A 19,049-nucleotide genomic window follows, 5' to 3' on the forward strand; every position below is an offset into this window, starting at 1 on the left:
AAAAGTTGTATGAAAGTATGGCAAGTTGATGAATAAGTTGCAGAAAAACAGAGGAGGATACATGACCTCATGAATATGTGACCTGATGCCACGTTTTCTTGAGCTCATGTTTTCACTTCTGTGACTTTAGTACCGCTTCAATTGATATTTTCTCACTGATGGAGGCTGAACTAGCTCTTGTACAAAACACGAAATTGTAGCCTTTTGAGTTAGCTTTCGAATGCATCTAGAATCATCTAATTTGGAGCTCTGTAGACAGATAGATGACCAAACTACCCTTGACTAGTTAGAACTTTGTTTCAGCTTTTGACAATGAAAATACACTTCTGTATTTCAACATTTTGACAATGACAATGACTAAACTGGACTTTGAAGTCTCCATAACAAATGTAGAGCTATGTGTTAGCTTCAAAATGACTCAAGAATCATCTCAATCTGATACTTGTAACTCAATATATAGCCGAAATATCAACAGATATCAAAGTTGGAAAACTCCCTTTCTTTAGAGCTTGATTGCATTTGTTTTTTTTAGTATTTTGCACTTCATGTCTTTTTCAAGTCACCTCTAATCATCAAAATTCATCCAATTATCTTCTCAAGTTACTCCACTTGATGATTGAATCCTTAAACCTATGAAAATATGAAGTTTTCACCACTTTAGTCCATAGAAATGCAATTTTTACCACTTAGACCATAAAAAGCATATTTTCACTAGAATCTTAGTTAATTAGCTATAAAAATAGATAAAAACACACTAAAACTAAATAATAAAACACATTAAAAACACACAAAATGTGCACTTATCAACTTGAACGGCTTATCCAACAAGCTCTTGAGTTTGAATTTGAACTTGAACTTGAAATGAGCTGGTTCTTGGACCCTTGAGTCCATCATGACCTTGATGTCCACATCAACTAAACTCATTTTTAAAGCAGTTTTTATTATTATAATTTATTTAAACTTTTAGACTAATATTATTGTCATTTTTACTTATCAAATTAGTCCAATATTAAGTTCTTAATCAAGTTTGTCAAAAATGGTTGATATGCTTTATTTTTAAAATTAAAGAAGGAAAATGGAGATTAAATCAAATTTCATTTTTTAAAAAATAAAAGGTAATAATAGTAAACTATAAATATAACAACGAAAAATGAAAAAATTATTAGTCTAAAAGTTCACGTAAACTAAATAATAACAAAATACTTTTCTAAAAAAACAAGTTTAGTATTACCTCTTTTTCAAAAGGAAATTTAGCAATTATATTTATTTTAATACTATGTTATTTATCCTTTTTGTTTGACTTAAAGTATATTAAATTGAACAAAACATATATAAAAGTAAATACTAGCCTACCATGAAAAATTTTAAGGATATAAGCTAAATATAAGGTTTATTTTAGTTTTTTTTTTTTGAGATTGTTGTATAGTTGATACAACAAAAAAGATATATATTTTTTAACAATGAAAAGAAATAATATTAAGTTTTAGATAATTTCATAAATAAAAAGGCAATAATGCCATTACACACAATTTTTTTTAGTTTCTAACTTTGAGCACTCTTCATGGGGGTAAAGTGTATATATTTTAGGTTGAAGGGGGTAAAATAGGACAACCCACTAAGTTCATAGGGGCAAAGCATTATTAACCCTTTCTTTAATTGGTACCTGAAAATGATAACATAACCACTGATGTTTCTTTATTTCAAATTTGTTTCAGGTTCAAAATTTTTGTTATTGAAAGAATCATTTCGAAATAATGTATTAAGCTCTTAATTTGAAACCATCTACATTGGCTTGAAAAAGAAAAAAAGGAAGCAAACCATAGAATTGAAATTCATACAAACATCATGAAACTTTAGTCCACGTACCACGCCCCAGAAGTTCCAAGAAGCATAGAAATAATTTTGATAGCAAATATTCGTTGAAAATAATCAGAAATTCCAAAATGTTAGGACAGTAGAAGGGACAAATTTACAATTTTCTACCTCAAATGTAGACAAAATTGACCATGCATGTTACCTGCAGTAGCCGTGCACGAAATTGGGTATTATGCATCTTCAGTTGCTGCTTGACTATTAAGATTTCAATTCTTTTCATACTGCCTGAAAGTTGAATGCCATTGAAACACGCAATTTTTTTTGGTCAAAGTTAAAACACGCAATTAAATCATTTAATTATGATTTAATGTACCGTTTTGGAAAGTGAAAAAGGGGAAAAACAAGAAAAGAGAAAAGTGACAAAGGAAATGCAAGTTTTTGCGTTATATAGAAGTTTCATAATTGTCTTTTCGTGATATCGTGATATTGAAGAAGTGGTTTTTCTTTCCATGAATGCATGTCTGATAATTAAGTCGCATTATGTGTTAATTCGTGTTTCACTCATTTCATGTGCATTTTTTTTACTCTTGAATTTAATAAATTGTTGAATTCTTCATATCACAATGCATTGTGTTTGATTCTGCATTTGAATCCCAATAAAAGCTTTTCTAAGAACAGAAAGTTTTGATTTTGCAATATAGATAAAGCTAGTTGACTTGCTAACCAAGCATAAAATTAATTGGCTATTAACAATTGCTTTAATAAATTTTTTGATTCTTGAACCAAAAAAAAAAAAGAAAATTGACAAAATATTACAAAATGATACTCTTTTTTTTTTATTTGGTTAATTGGAAATATCTGTTTTACTCCTACTCTAACCTATTCTAGGAGGCCCAACGAGGCCATTGGGAACCAACCAGGATTGAACTTAATTTAACTAATTCTAATCCTCCCACAATGCATATCTAAATACATGACACGTGTTTTCATTTACAAGAAAAGGACATGATCATTTTAAATTTGACTAATTCTAATCCTTATTAATAAATGAAGAAATGTTTATTCGAAAAGGACATGATTATTTTAAATTTGACTAATCCTAACTCTTGTTAAAAGATGAAGACATGTGTCATGCATCTAGATGTGTATTGTAGGAGAAATGGAGAGAGAATCTATTAGAAAGGAACTAAATTGGACTGAACCTAGCCTATACTAAGGAGCCCCAACTTGATCATTGGAGAATGACGGGGATTAAACTACCATTGAACAAAACGGATACACTATATACATTTAATGAATTTGGAGAAACCATATGTATGTGACAAAAGTGATGGGAGGTACAATTTGAATCTTAACTTTCAACCTTATAAAAACTTAGATCTTTTGTGGTGGCCGATAGCCTAAGGAGTCATTGAATAATGTTTTTTATTCGAATAATTATCATACTTCAAGAAAAAATAACTTTCTAAGATTTTTTTTTTTTTTTTTGTTGCTGGGCCTGTGCCAGGCCATCGTAGCAGATGCAACGCTTGGACGACGCTCGAAAGCCCGTTTAGCTAGGCTACTGTCATGGGCCTTCTGTCCAGAAAAATTCATCTAATAATTGGCCCACGTTTCAATTATTTAACGATAAGAAAAACAGATGCCTACACTACACTTTAATCTTAGGCGAAAGCGTCAAGAAAAGGTGTATAAACCTTCTTGAATTGATCATTTGCAGGCTTTGACGAGGCGAAAATTGCTTCGTTTGGAAAATTTACGTTTTCTATATTGCTTGTCCCTAAAATTTTACTGTAATTTATTATAAAATATTAAACAAAAATTTAAATGTATAAATTTTTTGAATATTGAAATGTATATTTTAAAAAATTTCGAGAAGTTTTTTAATGTTACTGCTTGTTAAAGTTGTTAAAAAACTTTGTAGCAGATAATTTGGCAAAAACTTGTTTGGTCAAAATAGGGGCCCATAGTGTTCTTTATCCTGCCTATTGTACTTGTGACACTTTGGATCCCAAAAATTCTATTTGTCCTTGCACGTAGTTAGATTGGAGTTCTTAGATTCAAAATGATAGACTTTTTTTTTTTTCTTTTCAAAGAAGTCAATCGAAAGGTTCAATGAAAACCGTTAAATGAAATTAGACCATTACATAAATTCTTAGTTGCTGAAAAAGCTGGAAATTTCTGCGCGACAAAGTGCATGTCAACAACTATTGAAAAGAAAAAAACTTAAAGATAGCTTGGTTGGTGAGACATTGATGTAGAAATTTTTTTTGTTGTTCAAAATGTAACGAGAGTTCATTGTATCACGCAATGTCAGAGCAGGTTTCGTATATGAATTATATTGGGTAGAAAACATTTCACGGTTGACCAAACTTAGTTGTCTTTTCTGGGTTGTAGATGCCCCAATCCTTATTAAACATCTAAGGCCCTTCAGCTTCTAGCCAGGATATGGACAAAGTAAAAAATTCTTGAGTTGAATGGTTCAAACCATTAAATTCTAATATGTGGGGACTAAGATTCCGACCTCCAACCTTCTACCAAAACGGATTTAATATTTTATAGCATCTACTGAATTTTCATGGTTGACTTCAGTCAATTTTTATTGCTCAATAGATGAGATTCACAGAAAATTAGCTAAATGATGAAACTGCGCAGAAGTGCGCAGTTTTTTTGCGTCAACCACAACCAAAGAGAAAGTAATGAAATGATTAGTACTTTAACAATACTACTCAAAAAGACACACTGAGGCTGATGAAAACGTTTAGCGTATAAACTCCTGTTTGTCCTTTATTCTATTTTTACTAGTCAATACATGGAGGACTAATTCTACTTTGTACTATCCAAACTTGTGCTCCATTCTCACGTTATATATTAAGTTTTAATTTTGAATACTTTAAAGTTTAACGTTTCCAACTTAAATCCAATCGATAACAACGCTAGGAAAATTAATGAAATAGAGGATTATGCACAAAATGTGCTTTTTGTATGATAAATAGGAATTGTGAGATGATGGTAAATACACTGCTATCTATTCTTGTGACTAAGATATACATTGTGTATATGATGCTCTGTTCAGTTTGTTTTTGTTAACGTTGTTATTGATTGAAATTAAATGAGACAAATCTAAGAAGTTGGGGCGCAAAGTATAAATTAAAGTTAAGATGCAAAATGAAATGGTATAAGTTTAGGGGTACAAAATGAAATTAGTCCATACGTGAATGATTTCATAGAAAGAGAGGCTTATGACGAAACTGCTTCAGAATTTCTCATCTCATAGTCGAGTCAGCAATGCTATGTCTATAAATCAATACTTGCGGTGGTTAGCGTATGCTTCATAACTTGGACTCCCACTTAACCCAAAAAAAAAAGCGCGTCTTCTTTCTTCTGCCTGTTGTTATTCCAATTTCTGCGAATTAACTCCAAAAGATGGACTGCAGAAAATTTGAGATAACCCTTTTGTCAGCAAATGACTTGGAAGATGTTCGAAAATTTTTCAAGATGAAAGTTTACTTGAGGGTTTCAATAGGGGGAAGCAGCCAAGAAGCAGAGAGGAGAACTCCAGCAGACAAGCATGGCGAGGTCAACCCTGCATGGAATTTCACTTTGAAGTACACCATAAATGAGTCCATGGTACAACATTTCAACACTATGCTCGTCATTAAACTGTACTGTAAACGTAAACTAGGGGATAGGTACATAGGAGAAGTTCATACCTCCATGAAAGATTTGTTTGATTATGCATATCCTGTTGGGGGCAGTGCTGTTGTGAGTCATCCTGTGCAAAAGGGTTCTGTGAATTCACAAGGAGTTTTGAGGTTTTCTTATAGGTTTGGGGAAAAGGTATGCATCGACAAACTCCTGTTAGCTGAAAGTCTTGCTGATTGGAGTTCATGGAATTTTGTTTAGTTGAAGGTTTGGGGAAAAGGTATGCCTCGACAAACTCCGGTTAGCTGAAAGTCTTGCTAATTGGAGTTCATGGAATTTTGTTTAGTAGAAGCTTTTGTAAATTTTGTCCCTTGATCTATCATCTATCTTTGTCGATAGCAGAATAGAACGAATCTGCTATCATCCCTTTCCTCCTTTTCCATCCAGCTTTGTATTCTTAACTTAAGAATAAGTACCATTAATGTCTAATATTCAGTCTCATTAAGTTCTCGAATTTTTGTTTTAGCTTTGTTACCCTATAATGAGTGTACCACAAATAGGAGATTGGGCTCGCAAAAGGACAACGTGTGCAACTCTAGAAGTAATGTTTAACACTTAAAAAGAAAAATTGACTTAACAATTCAACAAGATTTAGGGAATTAAATAATATATTCAGTGGGCAAGACCAGATTACTAAGCCTACGTTTATTCCGAGTTATAGTAAATTATACTAGGATGGAGATCTTTACATTCACCGAACGAAATTTTTACATGGACCAACCTAGGGGTGGCAATTGGGTCCAAATCAGCTTGACGGGTCCGATCAAGATCCGACCCGTCAGAAAATCTGTTGACCCGAACCCGGCCCGTCAACCCATGACGGGTCAGGTATGCTGACATGAACCCGAAAGTTTCAGGTTGGCGGGTCAAGCGGGTTGACCTGAAACGACCTGAAATTTAATTCCCATTTATTGATTAACCGGCTGTGATTTTTAATAGAATCAATTCCAAACTAAATTAAGACATCATAAGAGTAAAAATAATGTAATACATCATCTATCCAAATTACTAAATCCTCTGCCACCATAGAATAAGAAATAATCAAGAGATGACTAACAGAAATTTAACCATATGTACATATATACATAATTGCTATACATAGTTTTTCTGAGGTCAAAGCCTGTGCAAGGAGATTTCACTACCCAAGAAAAATCGTAATAAATGGTTTTTTGAGGTTGGAAAGGCCGGTAATTGATTTCCGGTGAACATTTTACCGAAGAGACTTTCTGGTGTGTGTGTGTATGTGTTAGAGAAAGAGAGAAAAAGTGGAAGCAGTTATTTAATGTAGTTAAAATGTAAGTGACAAAACACAAGGTTTCATCTTTTTGCCTCTGTTTTTAGAAAAGAGGGAAAATGCTCAAGAAAAGAAAAGAAGTAAAGAACTCTACGGATTGAGCAAGATTGAGCAAAACAATGTGATTGAGCAAGATAGTGAAATCCCTGCGAGATTCTGCGTGCTTGGACAATTGGACTGCTCATTCAATACAAACCTGGTTATGGTCATCAAATCAGTCCTATGTGCATCAGTGTCATCATTAGCCAGATCTAGATCTAAATCTGGTTTTTGCGTTTAGATTTTTGGAGGAGAAAAGCTGCGTTTAGATTTTTGGAGAAGAAAAGCAGAAAAGAGGAAGAAAGATTTGGACGCGGGGCTGGAGCGGTTGCTCTGACAACCACTCCGGAAGGTGTAACACCATTTGTACATGGTGTAACATCATCTGTATAAGATATAACAATAGAACAACAGCGGGTAACACTAGAACAACATTTTTGTGGGTCCCACACAACGTGAAAATCGAGTTACAAGATGTGATCTGAGCCGCACAAATTTTTGAAGCCTCATCCAGGCCGTGAACTGCCTGGGACGGTTGTCTCTGACAACCGTCCAGGCCCCTCGTCCGAAAGATTTAGGGCCAGCGTGATTTCTGCTTCTGCGTAGTGATAAGTGATAATTGGTATATTATATTTAGTTATTTACTATTAAGTTTTTAGATACTTTTTTAAATATTTATTTATTTATTTTTATTTTAAAATCGGGTTAGTGGGTCAACCCGTTTTTAACCCGATTTTGACCTTTTTTTTTCGGGTTTGTCGGGTCTGACCTGATTCTGACCCGATTTCTCAAAATTTAAATCCAAACTCATTAATTTCATGTTAGGTTCGTATCAGATTTTCAAGTCGTGTCGAAAATTGCCACCCCTAGACTAACCTGACGTGTTTTCAAAATTTTGTAGCATGGGAGAGCGGAATTTAAGAAGTAAGAAAGGGGAAGGTAAAATGTAAATTCAGAATTTCTAATTTCTAAAGTTTTAAATGTAACAACCAGACCAAACCCGCTTAAGAGACCAAACAGACATTTAATGTCTCTAGCTACAAAATATGACTATAAAGTTTTCAACAACTACAAGCTAGCTGCAGATTATGATAATAAGCTAGCAATGAAAGTGAAGGTCTTTAAAGTAAAGTCACCCATTAACTTTTTTAAAGTGAAGTTCTCTTTAGCCACTTGTCTGTATCTTTTTACATAGGGTGGGATCTCTATGATGAAGTTAGGGTATGTGTTCGAAATTAAACTCAATTCATAGTTAAGTTTTATATTTATAAATTCCTAAATACACTTTACATGTGATTTTTTGCAAGTATATAGGTCGTGATTAAGTATAGGGTATTATGGATCGAAACACAAGAAAGATTGAACACTTACCAACACTACTAAAATTTTTCTATTATTTAGATGATTAATAAATTGAAAAAAATAAAACTAAACTAAAATGTGCAAGAAAATAGCAAATGAAAGTGGTCATAGTATCCCTAACTACTCATGCATATGCAAATTTTTGAATCATTGAGCACTAATACCTCGACTAATTGTGGCGTAATTTTCTTATGCATGTAAAACCTGCTCTCGTAGTGAATGAAGTATACCTATAGCTAATCCATACCTAATTTGTGATTATGAAATTAACTACAAGTTCATTTCTTCTTTGAAATTGAATGAAATAAATCACCAAGGCCACAAAAATGCACATTTACTTTTGCGAGTGTTCTTCCTTGAACTAATATTAAATTTCAATTTTCATTGCAAATCTAATATTTTAAGATTATCACAATTAATGGCAACCATAATTAGATAAGCAAAAATGCTAAATAACTAACTCAAAATAATAGCATTAAATAACCAAGAAATCCATACAACACAATCATAGAAAAGTCAACCAAAATCTAAGGTATAAACTTTAGAAAGACATAATGAAATCCAAGTTTGTATTATAACTAAATATGAAATATCATTAATCAATTGGGATATCAATCAATCATACAAAAATTCCAATCAATCACGTGGATCAAATCACTTTATCAATTACAAGGTGTTTAATTTTTTTGAATGGCCATCAACCTTTTGTCAGCAACTAATTCAATGATTACGTAATAGTTTCTTAATTAGAAACTATTAATTAAAATTAACATATGAATCATGGTAGTCATACTCTTAGGGCGAAAATTTTCTTTCACGTATTAAGGTGTATAACTTACTACAAGTCTATGCATATATTAAAATTATACATTTTATGCATGACTTATTGCAAGTCTATAAGCAACTCGAGGTCCAACTTTATGAATGACTTACAAATTATTCCACAAACTTATGTAATCATAGGTATATTGAGTGTCTATATAATAACAATAGTTTGAAAATAATAGCAAAATATCAAATAAACTAATGAGTTTCTTATTAATCATTTATCATTAACAATTTAGCCGACAACTTTAAATATTACATCAATAATCATAACTCCTGACTATGTATTCATGTACATCTACCTTTTGCTTCTTGAATATTATCTCCAACTGTTGAATATCTTATGTCGTTTGCTTTTCCTACCTCCCATGCTTTCGTGCATACATAATGAAAAGTGCATATATAGCCAAGTTGGATTTTTGTAATGGTCAATGAAATATGGACAAATTTTAGGCTAAACAATTGATGCTCGTGATATAATTTTATAGCATTCTTCGTAAACTCATTCCAATTGATGATGTTAATGTTATGCAATTGTTCACTATTATACAGTAGATTACCAAAAAGGCAATACTTTATTCTTTATCTTTAAGAATTTTTCCATGCAGATTTTAAGGTAGACTAACTACCCTTTATATTCTATCATTATGAAAGCCAATGATCTAATAGGCTTCACAAATATCCTTCAGCCAACAATTCTTTGTCAAGGAAATTTCTTATCGCAATATAGTAATATTGAGAGAATTTCCCTAGAGTTATATATATTACTCAACCAATGTTGATGCATATTAATTTACCAGTACAACAATTTAATATACTATTGAAGAAAAAAATACTATTGAAGAGTAGCAATTTAATCTATCTTTTCTTTAACTTGCATTCTCTTTTAATAAGTATATTATGGTGACACATGTACACCTAATCATCAAGATCCACGCTAAGGATATTAGTTGTATGAATTGATAAATTCAAACTTACACCTAAATTGTACGAGCTTACAACGAAAGTTGTCAATATTACACAAACTGATTTGAATTCTACAGAACTTAACTTGTAAAGTCCTTAATCTATGAAGGAACTAGGATAGGGCCTACATTTGTGAGCTTTGTTTGGAATGGGTTTAGACTAAAAATGGGATGCCTTATTTAGGCTAAGCTCTGGCTTAGAAAAGCCCAGCTTCCTGGGCCGAATTGACTGCTCTATTTTTATCCAAGTTGTGCACTCCTTTGAATTTGGAAAAAGGTCGGAGTCACTGAAATAGGAGAAGAGAAAATTACAAGTGAAACTGCTGAAAACCTTTTTCCACCTTTTTGGTGCTTTTAACGTGTTATCTTATAAAGAAAAAAATACGAGTCTAGGAATAGAAAAATACTGACATTTCTACATCATCAACTGCCAGTTGTCGAAACGAGACCAACTGATAATGCCATCTCAAAACTAAGAATAGAAAAAACACAAGTCAAGTCTCCAACAATTCACCCATCATGCTCAATTGGCTTCGAATTCTCTGTTCACAAAGTAGTTTTTGTCCCCTCTATCTCCTCTGTCCCTTATTTATACAGTTGCCACGTGTCTCTAATCTTTTGTTAACCCAAAGTCAAATAAATTGATAATAATCGGTTTACAAGTTTATTCAAAATCAATTAAAACAGATAACTCAAAACTTTTTTTATTTTCTTTTTAACAAAAAATTTCCGTAACAATTTCCGTAGTGTAGTGCAATCCTTATCATTATTATTATTATAATAGTCTTTTTTCTGCCTTTCCAAAATGAAATATTAAATTTACACGTGAAAAAAATACTAGGAGTTCAAAAATTTGCATTAAGTTTTTATGTTAACTTTTATAATACTTAGTTCAAAATTTTAAATTCTTATTGTTCAATTATTAAATAATATGTAATTTTGCTACATAGAGTACGGATGGGAAAAAAATTAATAATTAAGCTTATTAAGCATTATAAGTAAATATTTAAAAATAATGATGAGTGCAAAGGATGGTATAAGTTGATAACTTAGTTAGCGACAATGAATTTAAATGAGTTTGCAAAAATGAATTCATGCAAATTGGTGGGTAACTTTGAATAAAGTTAGAACCGGTGAAGGGAGAATTCACAATCCATCCCCATATATCATACCAGAAGCAACTACAGGAACCATCAAAATGGGGACCCATCATCTAACATCCTCACATTTCTTTTTTTCTTTTTTGGCTTTTGATGATGTCAGCCCAGCAGCCCAGAAATTAAAACTTTTTTTTTTTTTGCTGCCGGGTTTAGTTAGCCCGGCAGCCATAATTTGATACCATAATACTGTCAGAGCCATATACTTGTGATTTTTTTTTTCGAACAATAATCTGATCAATTAGCCCATGGGATCAGGGTGTGTGTGTGTCTCTAGACACACACGCACGCACACATATGTATATGTATGTATGTATACAAGATTGGCATTTTCTTTCTTTGCAGTACATACGATAAATCATCATATCTAGAACAAATTTTGCCTTTGGTACATACAAGTTTTATTAAGTGTAAATAAATTTACCGCACAAGTTAATTGTGTACCTCCAAAACCTAGCAAAGAACTCTTCCAAACCTACCTTTGAAAATCATAAAACTTTACTGATAAATCCATCTTTCTTATTTTAGTTAGATATACTCTTTGACGTTTCAATCTCCAACTTAGTTTCAGATTTTACTTGACAAGATTTTGGTTAGTTTGAAGTTGTTTGAGAACAACATTTTGGTTAATTTAAAGTTTTTTGAGAACCACTTGAAGTATAAAACATAAAATTGAAGACAAACTGTACCATGTTGGTATTTCTTGACTCCACAGCTACAATCATATGGTACCTTAATATTGGATATTGCCCCTAATCATTGAAACTTCCAGCTAAAATTTGTTAACAAATGGTTTATTACTGCCATTTATTCCGAAAAGAGGATACTGAAGTATATTAATGGTACATGAAGTGAAAGTTTTTTTTTTTTATTCAAATAGTGATCTAGTTGACCTCTTTGGCTACACTTATAGTGATTAGCCAGGCTACACAATTGAGAGGAAGAGGTTTTCAAATTATGCATTTTTCAATAATTCTGAGGTGTTTTCTTGGAGTTCTAATAAGTAACAAGTGATTGTATTGTTTGTCATAGAGTCGAAGTATAGTGCTGCAACTAACAGTGCTATTCAAGCATTGTGGTTGCATCGCATGTTTGATATTTTACAGCACAAGTAGGTTGGCCCTAAAAAGATTTATTGTGACAAAAAGTCGGCAAGTGGGTTGTTTAGAACCAAATTCTCCATTGCATATCTAACATATAAATGTCAAGCATCAATTCATACATTAGTGGGTTCAAGATTAGAGGATTGAAATAAATTATTCTAGAACTAAAGAGTAAGTAAATTGCAGATATTTTTACAAAATATTAAAGACAGAAATAGTTGTAAAGTTGAATAAGATGTTGGAGATGCTAAAATTTGAAGAGATTATTTGAAGCGTCAGTTTCGTTTATTATATAGGTTTTTGGCCTGTGTTCTCGTAACTCATGTATGAGAAGTTGCTGTAGCCACTTGGTGAATAATAGAAAGCTTTTCTTTGCCCCATTAGCCGTTTTTCTTGAGCTTATTCTTGTAGATTTATATTTGTTCATCAATTTGGGTCTACCAATTGGTCTTGTTAAAAAAAATTAAATTTAAGGGCGTTCGGACATCTAAATTTCCACCAGGGCACTCGGACATCTGAATTAAATTCACTATTTCATAAACCAACTATGATACCAGATCTAATATAGTTATCAAATAACAAATCAATTTCTAAAACTATTAAAATTCTAAATATGCTTGGTTTAAAATGTGTCAACAATGCCTCCTTTAAATCAATCTCTTAATGTTGTCATCTCCAATACGATCATGAGTTTCAATTGTCTTTCTCGCCTTTGTAGAAGTGTAACTCCAATTTGTAACTAATACCCATATGAATATTTATGCGTGGAAGTGGACTATTTGCATACAATTTTGCTGCTAATTCTCCTCGATCAAAAAAGCCATTCATATTGACCCTTTCGCAATGAGAGCTACCATATTTTCTTGAATAAAAATCCACATAACTTTCAACTAATAAATGATGCCTTTTATAATCTTCCTTATGGTAATAATTTTCATCATTGACAGATTTTCTCTCCATGGTAATTCAAAACAATTTACATACCTTCACAAAATTTTTCTTCCTTGCTTGAATTTCTTGGCTTCCTTGGTTTCAAACTTGATCAAACACCACTGTGACAATCAACAATCTGGCAAGACCTTTTTTCTCTAATCACTGTACAACACCAACAATATCAATAGATTTCCTCATTTTAAATCTCTATCCAATTAGGTCACTTTTCCCTAATTCCAATCAACAAACAAGTACTCCAAAATGAACTCTCGTGGTCCAATTCTTTAATATATGAGTACTCTACCATAACCTCTGTACCTTTCCATGGCATAGGTGTTTCTATCACAAATTCTACATACCCTTCAGACACCATAGATACCTCAAGATCAAACTCTTGAACCTAGAGTTTTGATACCACTTGTTAGCACAAAAAATTATGCAGTGGAAGTAACATTAAAATCTTACAAATAATAAACCATAAGAAAGGCACCGGAGGAAACAAAATATTCTGCTTCAATTCATTAATTTTCCTCAACTACAAATTTGGGACTCCAAGCCCTTAAACAGAAAAACATAATCACACATCCTATTCTAATTATAATACCAAAATATGAATCAACTCTATTTCCTAAACCAACTGTAATACCAGATCTAATATAGTTACCAAATAACAAATCAATTTCTAAAACTATTAAAAATCTAAATATGTTTGGTTTAAAAAATGTCAACAATTATTGCTTGTTAATCATTAAAATATATACAGTTAAAGACCATAGGGTCTATAACATAAAATGAGTATTGAACAAAATAAAACTTAAAAAATATCTTCTTTTATCAACAACAATAATTAAGTGTGAATGTCTGTATCAATCCCTTGTAATATCTAGCTGAAGCCAAGTCTTATTACCTGCAGTGGACATTATGCGCAATTGCAACCATAACATACATTGAGAATAAATGCTATCATGATTTAATATTTTATTATTAGCTTAACCATTAGGCTTTACCACAAATTCAAGATTAAGTTGCTTAAACACTTGCCTCCAAATGGCACCTGGAATTGATAAGATAAATTTGACTTTTCTTTATTTGAAAATTTCTTTTTGGCTCATTAAAATATTTCAGAAAAATCATTTCAAAATGAGGCATTAAAGCTTTACAATTAAAACCCTAGATAAATCTGGCTTGTAAAAAAATGATAGAAACCACACAATGGCAATGTTATGAACAAATCCTTTATGAAATGCCAACACAAATTGGTAAGCATGGAACATTTTTCCACAAAAAGTCATGTGTTCAAATCCGCTATCAATTTGAGGACTGTGTTGATGGACAATCTGTAAAAACTCCTATAAGCGACCTATGATTCTGAGATATGTCCTGATCAGTGGTGATGATCGGATTTGAACCTATCTAAACTTTTAAATACCAAAAAAAAAAAAATCCTTTATGAAAGATTTAGGTCGACTTTGTCGAGGACCAAAAGTCCCAAGAAGCACTGGAAGGATTTTGATAGCAAAGGGTCATTGAAAATAATTAGAATTTCTGAAAAATTAAAATAGCACTGGGGACAAAATTACAAAATTTCTACCTTGAAGTGAATGAAGTTGATACTATGGGTCACCTCTAGCTGTGGACAAATTAATTGGGTCACCTCTAGCCGTGGATGCATTAATTGGGTATTATGCATCTCTACTTGCAGCTTGACTAGCAAAATTTGGAGTCTTAGCACTAGGACAAAATTACAAAATTTCTACCTTGAGGTCAATGAAGTTGATAGTATGGGTCACCCCTAGCCGTGGACGCATTAATTGGGTATTATGCATCCCTACTTGCAGCTTGACTAGCAAAATTTCGAGTCTTGTTAGACTGCTTCGAAGTCATAAAAACAAGATATTTTCTTCACCCAAAAAAAAAAAAAAGACAAACTATTAAGTCGTTGACTTGGCAATCAATATTTATATGCATACTTACCCAAACAATATTTATATGCACATTTTTTATTAAGTGACAAAGGATGCACAAGGGTTGGCCATGTATAACAACTTGCATCTGGTAATTGTTTTTTTCTGATATTAAAGAAGTAGTTTCTGTGTAGGTCTACTAATTAAATCAAACCATGTTAATTTCCATGTAATATTTGTCATATTCTTTCTTACATGTTTTTGTGTTGTGTTTTGCTTTCTTTCAACTCTTGATGTCTTCATATTCAATTCATTGTGTTTGATTTTGCATCTCATTCCGAAGAAAAGTTATTTTTTGAGCATACTAAAATTGATTTTAAAGTATAGACCAAATATAAAATTGGCTTACAAAAGTTGATTTAGTCATTTTTTTTTTATTTTTGATAAAAAAAAAGCCTAAAATCCTGCCAAATGTTGCTCATTACTCCAATAATTCACATATTGTAATTCAAAACAACTTTCTGTGTGTGTTGCTTTATGAGGCTACCATATTAATTCTTTTTATCCTTTTGTACTTGTGACACTTGGCATCCCAAAATTCTATCTCTCCTTGAAGTTATTATATTGTTTCAATTTAAATGGAGCACATCAACAATAGCTGTTAAATGAAATACACGTGTAAATTCACGTAAATTCTTACTTGTTACAAGCGGAATTTTTATCTGCACATGTGAATCAAAATCCAAGTCAAAATTGTTAACAAAAAAAGCACTTATATTGGATTGGTTAGTGGGACATCAATGTAGACATATTTGTGTTGTTAAAAATGTAATGGGGAATTAAGAAACAAAGGGGAAGTTTATCATCACCTAGAGCAGGTTTCATATACATTCACCTGAAAAGTTTTCACTATTGATGATCAAACTTGGGTGTCTTTTCTACGGATCACACATGCACATAAAACAAATGAGGTTCTTCATCTTTTGGAAAGGAAATGGTCAAAGTAACAAATGCTTAATTTCTATGGCATTCAACAATTAATTCTAGCCTGCGGGGACTAAGAGCTAGATTACAAACTTCCAAAGTCTATCAAGACGGATTCAATATTGTATAGCATCTAACAAGTTTCTTAATTGACTTGAGCCAATTTTTATTGGTCAATAGTTGAGATTCCACGGAAAATATCTATTTATGACGAAACTACACTAAAGTTTCTTGCATCAATTTTTATTGGCCAATAGCATTAGCCTAATACTACTATCTTGAAGAACATACTGTGGCTGATAAAAATATTTGGTGTATAAAGTCGCGTTTGTCTATTAGTCAAGAGTTACTTGCAAAATACCCCCTGTTCTTTAGGTTGCAAAATCCCCAGATTTATAGATTTCAGGACCAATATTCATCCTCAAACTATTAGCATTCTTTGATGTACTTCAATCAACTACCCACCAGGGGAAGCTAATTAGCAAAAAGTCATTAATGTCTATGGATTTAGTTAACTGCCCAAAATGCCATTGCATTAGTTTGGATGAGTATTATTTGACAAAAAATTTTCTCCAGATTCTCCAAACGGGTTTGTTTGGATTGAGCATTATTTCCCCAATTTTATTTGCTTACATCATGATTACAATTTCTAATACACCTTTTTATCTTCTCAATTATCTTTTTATCTCACATACATCACATCACAAAAAGTACTACAGTAGAAATATCCCAAATAACTTACAATCCAAACAAATAAATTGTTAATACTTTCTTTATTTTGAGAGAGAGAGAGAGAGAGAGAGAGAGATTTTCAAATTGTGTGAGAAAAAAGAAAATAATAATCAATGTACATGTAAGATTAGCCGTAGAGGAAGAAGTACACTTAGCCACTAAATAAATTCAGGGAGATTAATTGTTTCTTTCTTGTTAAATTCTTCCGGCAACAAGTTGATTAGAGTACATCTCAAGGATTGAGTTTGAGGATATGTATGGTGTTGAAATTGATAATGGGGGAGTACTTTGCATGCACAAGAAAACTCATGGAGTATTTGGCAATTAACCCTTTTTTCGGTTCTTACTGGTTAGTATGGGAATGATTCAAAGACAGAGGGGTTAAAGGCGAAACTGCCTCAAAATTTCTTAGGCAATACTCAAGTTATGCCATGTTTATAAATCAATAATAAGGGCAGTTAGAATAGAATACTTCAAACCTTACACTTTCATTAAAAACAAAAAAATTATCTCTTAACTAATTCTTCTGCTTGTTACTAATCGAATTTCTGCAAATTAACTACAAAAGATGAAGTGTAGAAAATTTGAAATAACACTTTCTTCAGCAAATAACTTAAAGATGTTCGAAAGTTTTTCAAGATGAAAGTTTGCTTAAGGGTTTCTATAAGAAGCAGCAAAGAAACAGAGAGGGGAACTCCAGCAAACAAACATGGTGTGGGGAACTCTGCATGAAATTTCACATTGAATTACACAATGAGTCCATGGTACAACATTTCAACACTATGCTTGTGATTAACATTTTAACAGCTTCAACTACCAGTTGTCGAAACGAGACCAATTCATAATGCCATATCAAAACCAAGAACATAAATAACATTAGTCAAGTCAACTCCACCCACCGAGCTTAGTTGAAAAACTGGTCTTTCTTTAATACAAACTTAACTTCTACATTATTTTGCATTCAACTATACATATAATTTAATCATTTCGATTTTCGAGTTTTACCCATATCTTCCCTGAATTTTGGATGCGAATAGTTGCTTGCACTTGGGCACAAAGAAACGTACACACACATAAATTAATATATATATATATGTATGTATTGTATAAATGTTTGTGCGTGTATATATATTGTTGGGGCAGTAGTCATTGTACATCGGTTAATGAAATGCCGATTAGAATAAAAGAACATGAGATAACATTTGCTCAGATTAACTAGTCGGCATTGAGATTCAAGTCAACATCGGGAAGCCGATCATGTTGGGAAATCTAATTACGGCTGACAATTCATCAATAAGTACCATGGAGACAATCAGCTGTAACAAAAGGAGTTCGTCAATTGTGGTATATGCAGGTCACATGGGGGGCTTGATCGGTAACTGCCTTTAAATGGTCAATAGCTTTACCAGTTCAAAACTGATAGGTGTGGGTAATAAAGGTTTTTGAGAAATCGGTGATGATGGTCGATCATTACACACTCATCAATACGTACAAAAGCGTAACAGGCACATGTTCATCAACGCGCATGCCGATACAAACGGAGTTGATACAATCGGTCAAGCATCGATGAGGGTTGAGCCTATGGTGGTAGTTGGTTAGTGTAAAAGTGACGAACAGACTTAAGGAAATTTGCTTGTATTATGATTTCCATATTCTCTGCACAATGCTTGAGAATGAATTTATAATGCAAAACTTGCCTAAACTAGAGCTATGAACTAAGTTACAATTTTAGCTAGATACAATTGTACACGGTAAGGAGCCGTAATTGTTGACACAAAAGTCAAGGTCATAATTTTGCAATCTTCATCCTAATCAAAGCCGTAATTGGTGGGTATCTTCAACAGCCCCCCTCAAGGTGGAGTGTGTAAGGATGAAGCACCCAACTTGGATAGTAAGCGATGGAATTGATCATCACTCAAGGCTTTAGTAAAGATATCTGCTGGTTGAATCACCGAAGGAATGTAGGCTGTCTCAATTGCCTTTGATTCAATATGTTCTCGGACAAAATGGCAATCAATTTCAATATACTTTGTTCTTTCATGGTAAACCGGATTAGAAGCAATATGCATAGCAGCTTGATTATCACATAACATCTGCATCGATTGAGAGTGATCAACTGTAAAGTCGCGTAATAAAGTACGTAACCAAATAAGCTCACTGGCAGTAGAAGCCATGGCTCTATACTGTGCTTCTGCCGAAGATCGACTCACGGTGGGCTGCTTCTTGGTTTT

The 19,049-nt window shown here is 32.6% G+C and overlaps 1 protein-coding gene across 1 annotated transcript; it reads left to right on the plus strand.

Annotated features, from left to right (window-relative positions):
• The first annotated feature begins 5,165 nt into the window (after positions 1–5,165).
• On the plus strand, positions 5,166–5,937 carry LOC113750032 (protein SRC2-like). Its single transcript, XM_027293950.1, has 2 exons — positions 5,166–5,655; positions 5,728–5,937. Exons 1-2 carry the CDS (start codon positions 5,242–5,244, stop codon positions 5,767–5,769), a joined length of 456 nt encoding a protein of 151 aa, XP_027149751.1. The 5' UTR covers positions 5,166–5,241; the 3' UTR covers positions 5,770–5,937.
• The last annotated feature ends 13,112 nt before the right edge of the window (positions 5,938–19,049 follow it).

The sequence above is a fragment of the Coffea eugenioides genome, chromosome 10 (assembly GCF_003713205.1).
Source record: "Coffea eugenioides isolate CCC68of chromosome 10, Ceug_1.0, whole genome shotgun sequence".
Taxonomy (NCBI): domain Eukaryota; kingdom Viridiplantae; phylum Streptophyta; class Magnoliopsida; order Gentianales; family Rubiaceae; genus Coffea; species Coffea eugenioides.

Bases quoted from the DNA above. Each gene is read 5' to 3' on its own strand.
- LOC113750032 (XM_027293950.1), top strand. From the start codon at position 5,242: ATGGACTGCAGAAAATTTGAGATAACCCTTTTGTCAGCAAATGACTTG. The intron at 5,656-5,727 runs GTATGCATCGAC...GTTTAGTTGAAG, and splicing joins CTTATAGGTTTGGGGAAAAG to GTTTGGGGAAAAGGTATGCC.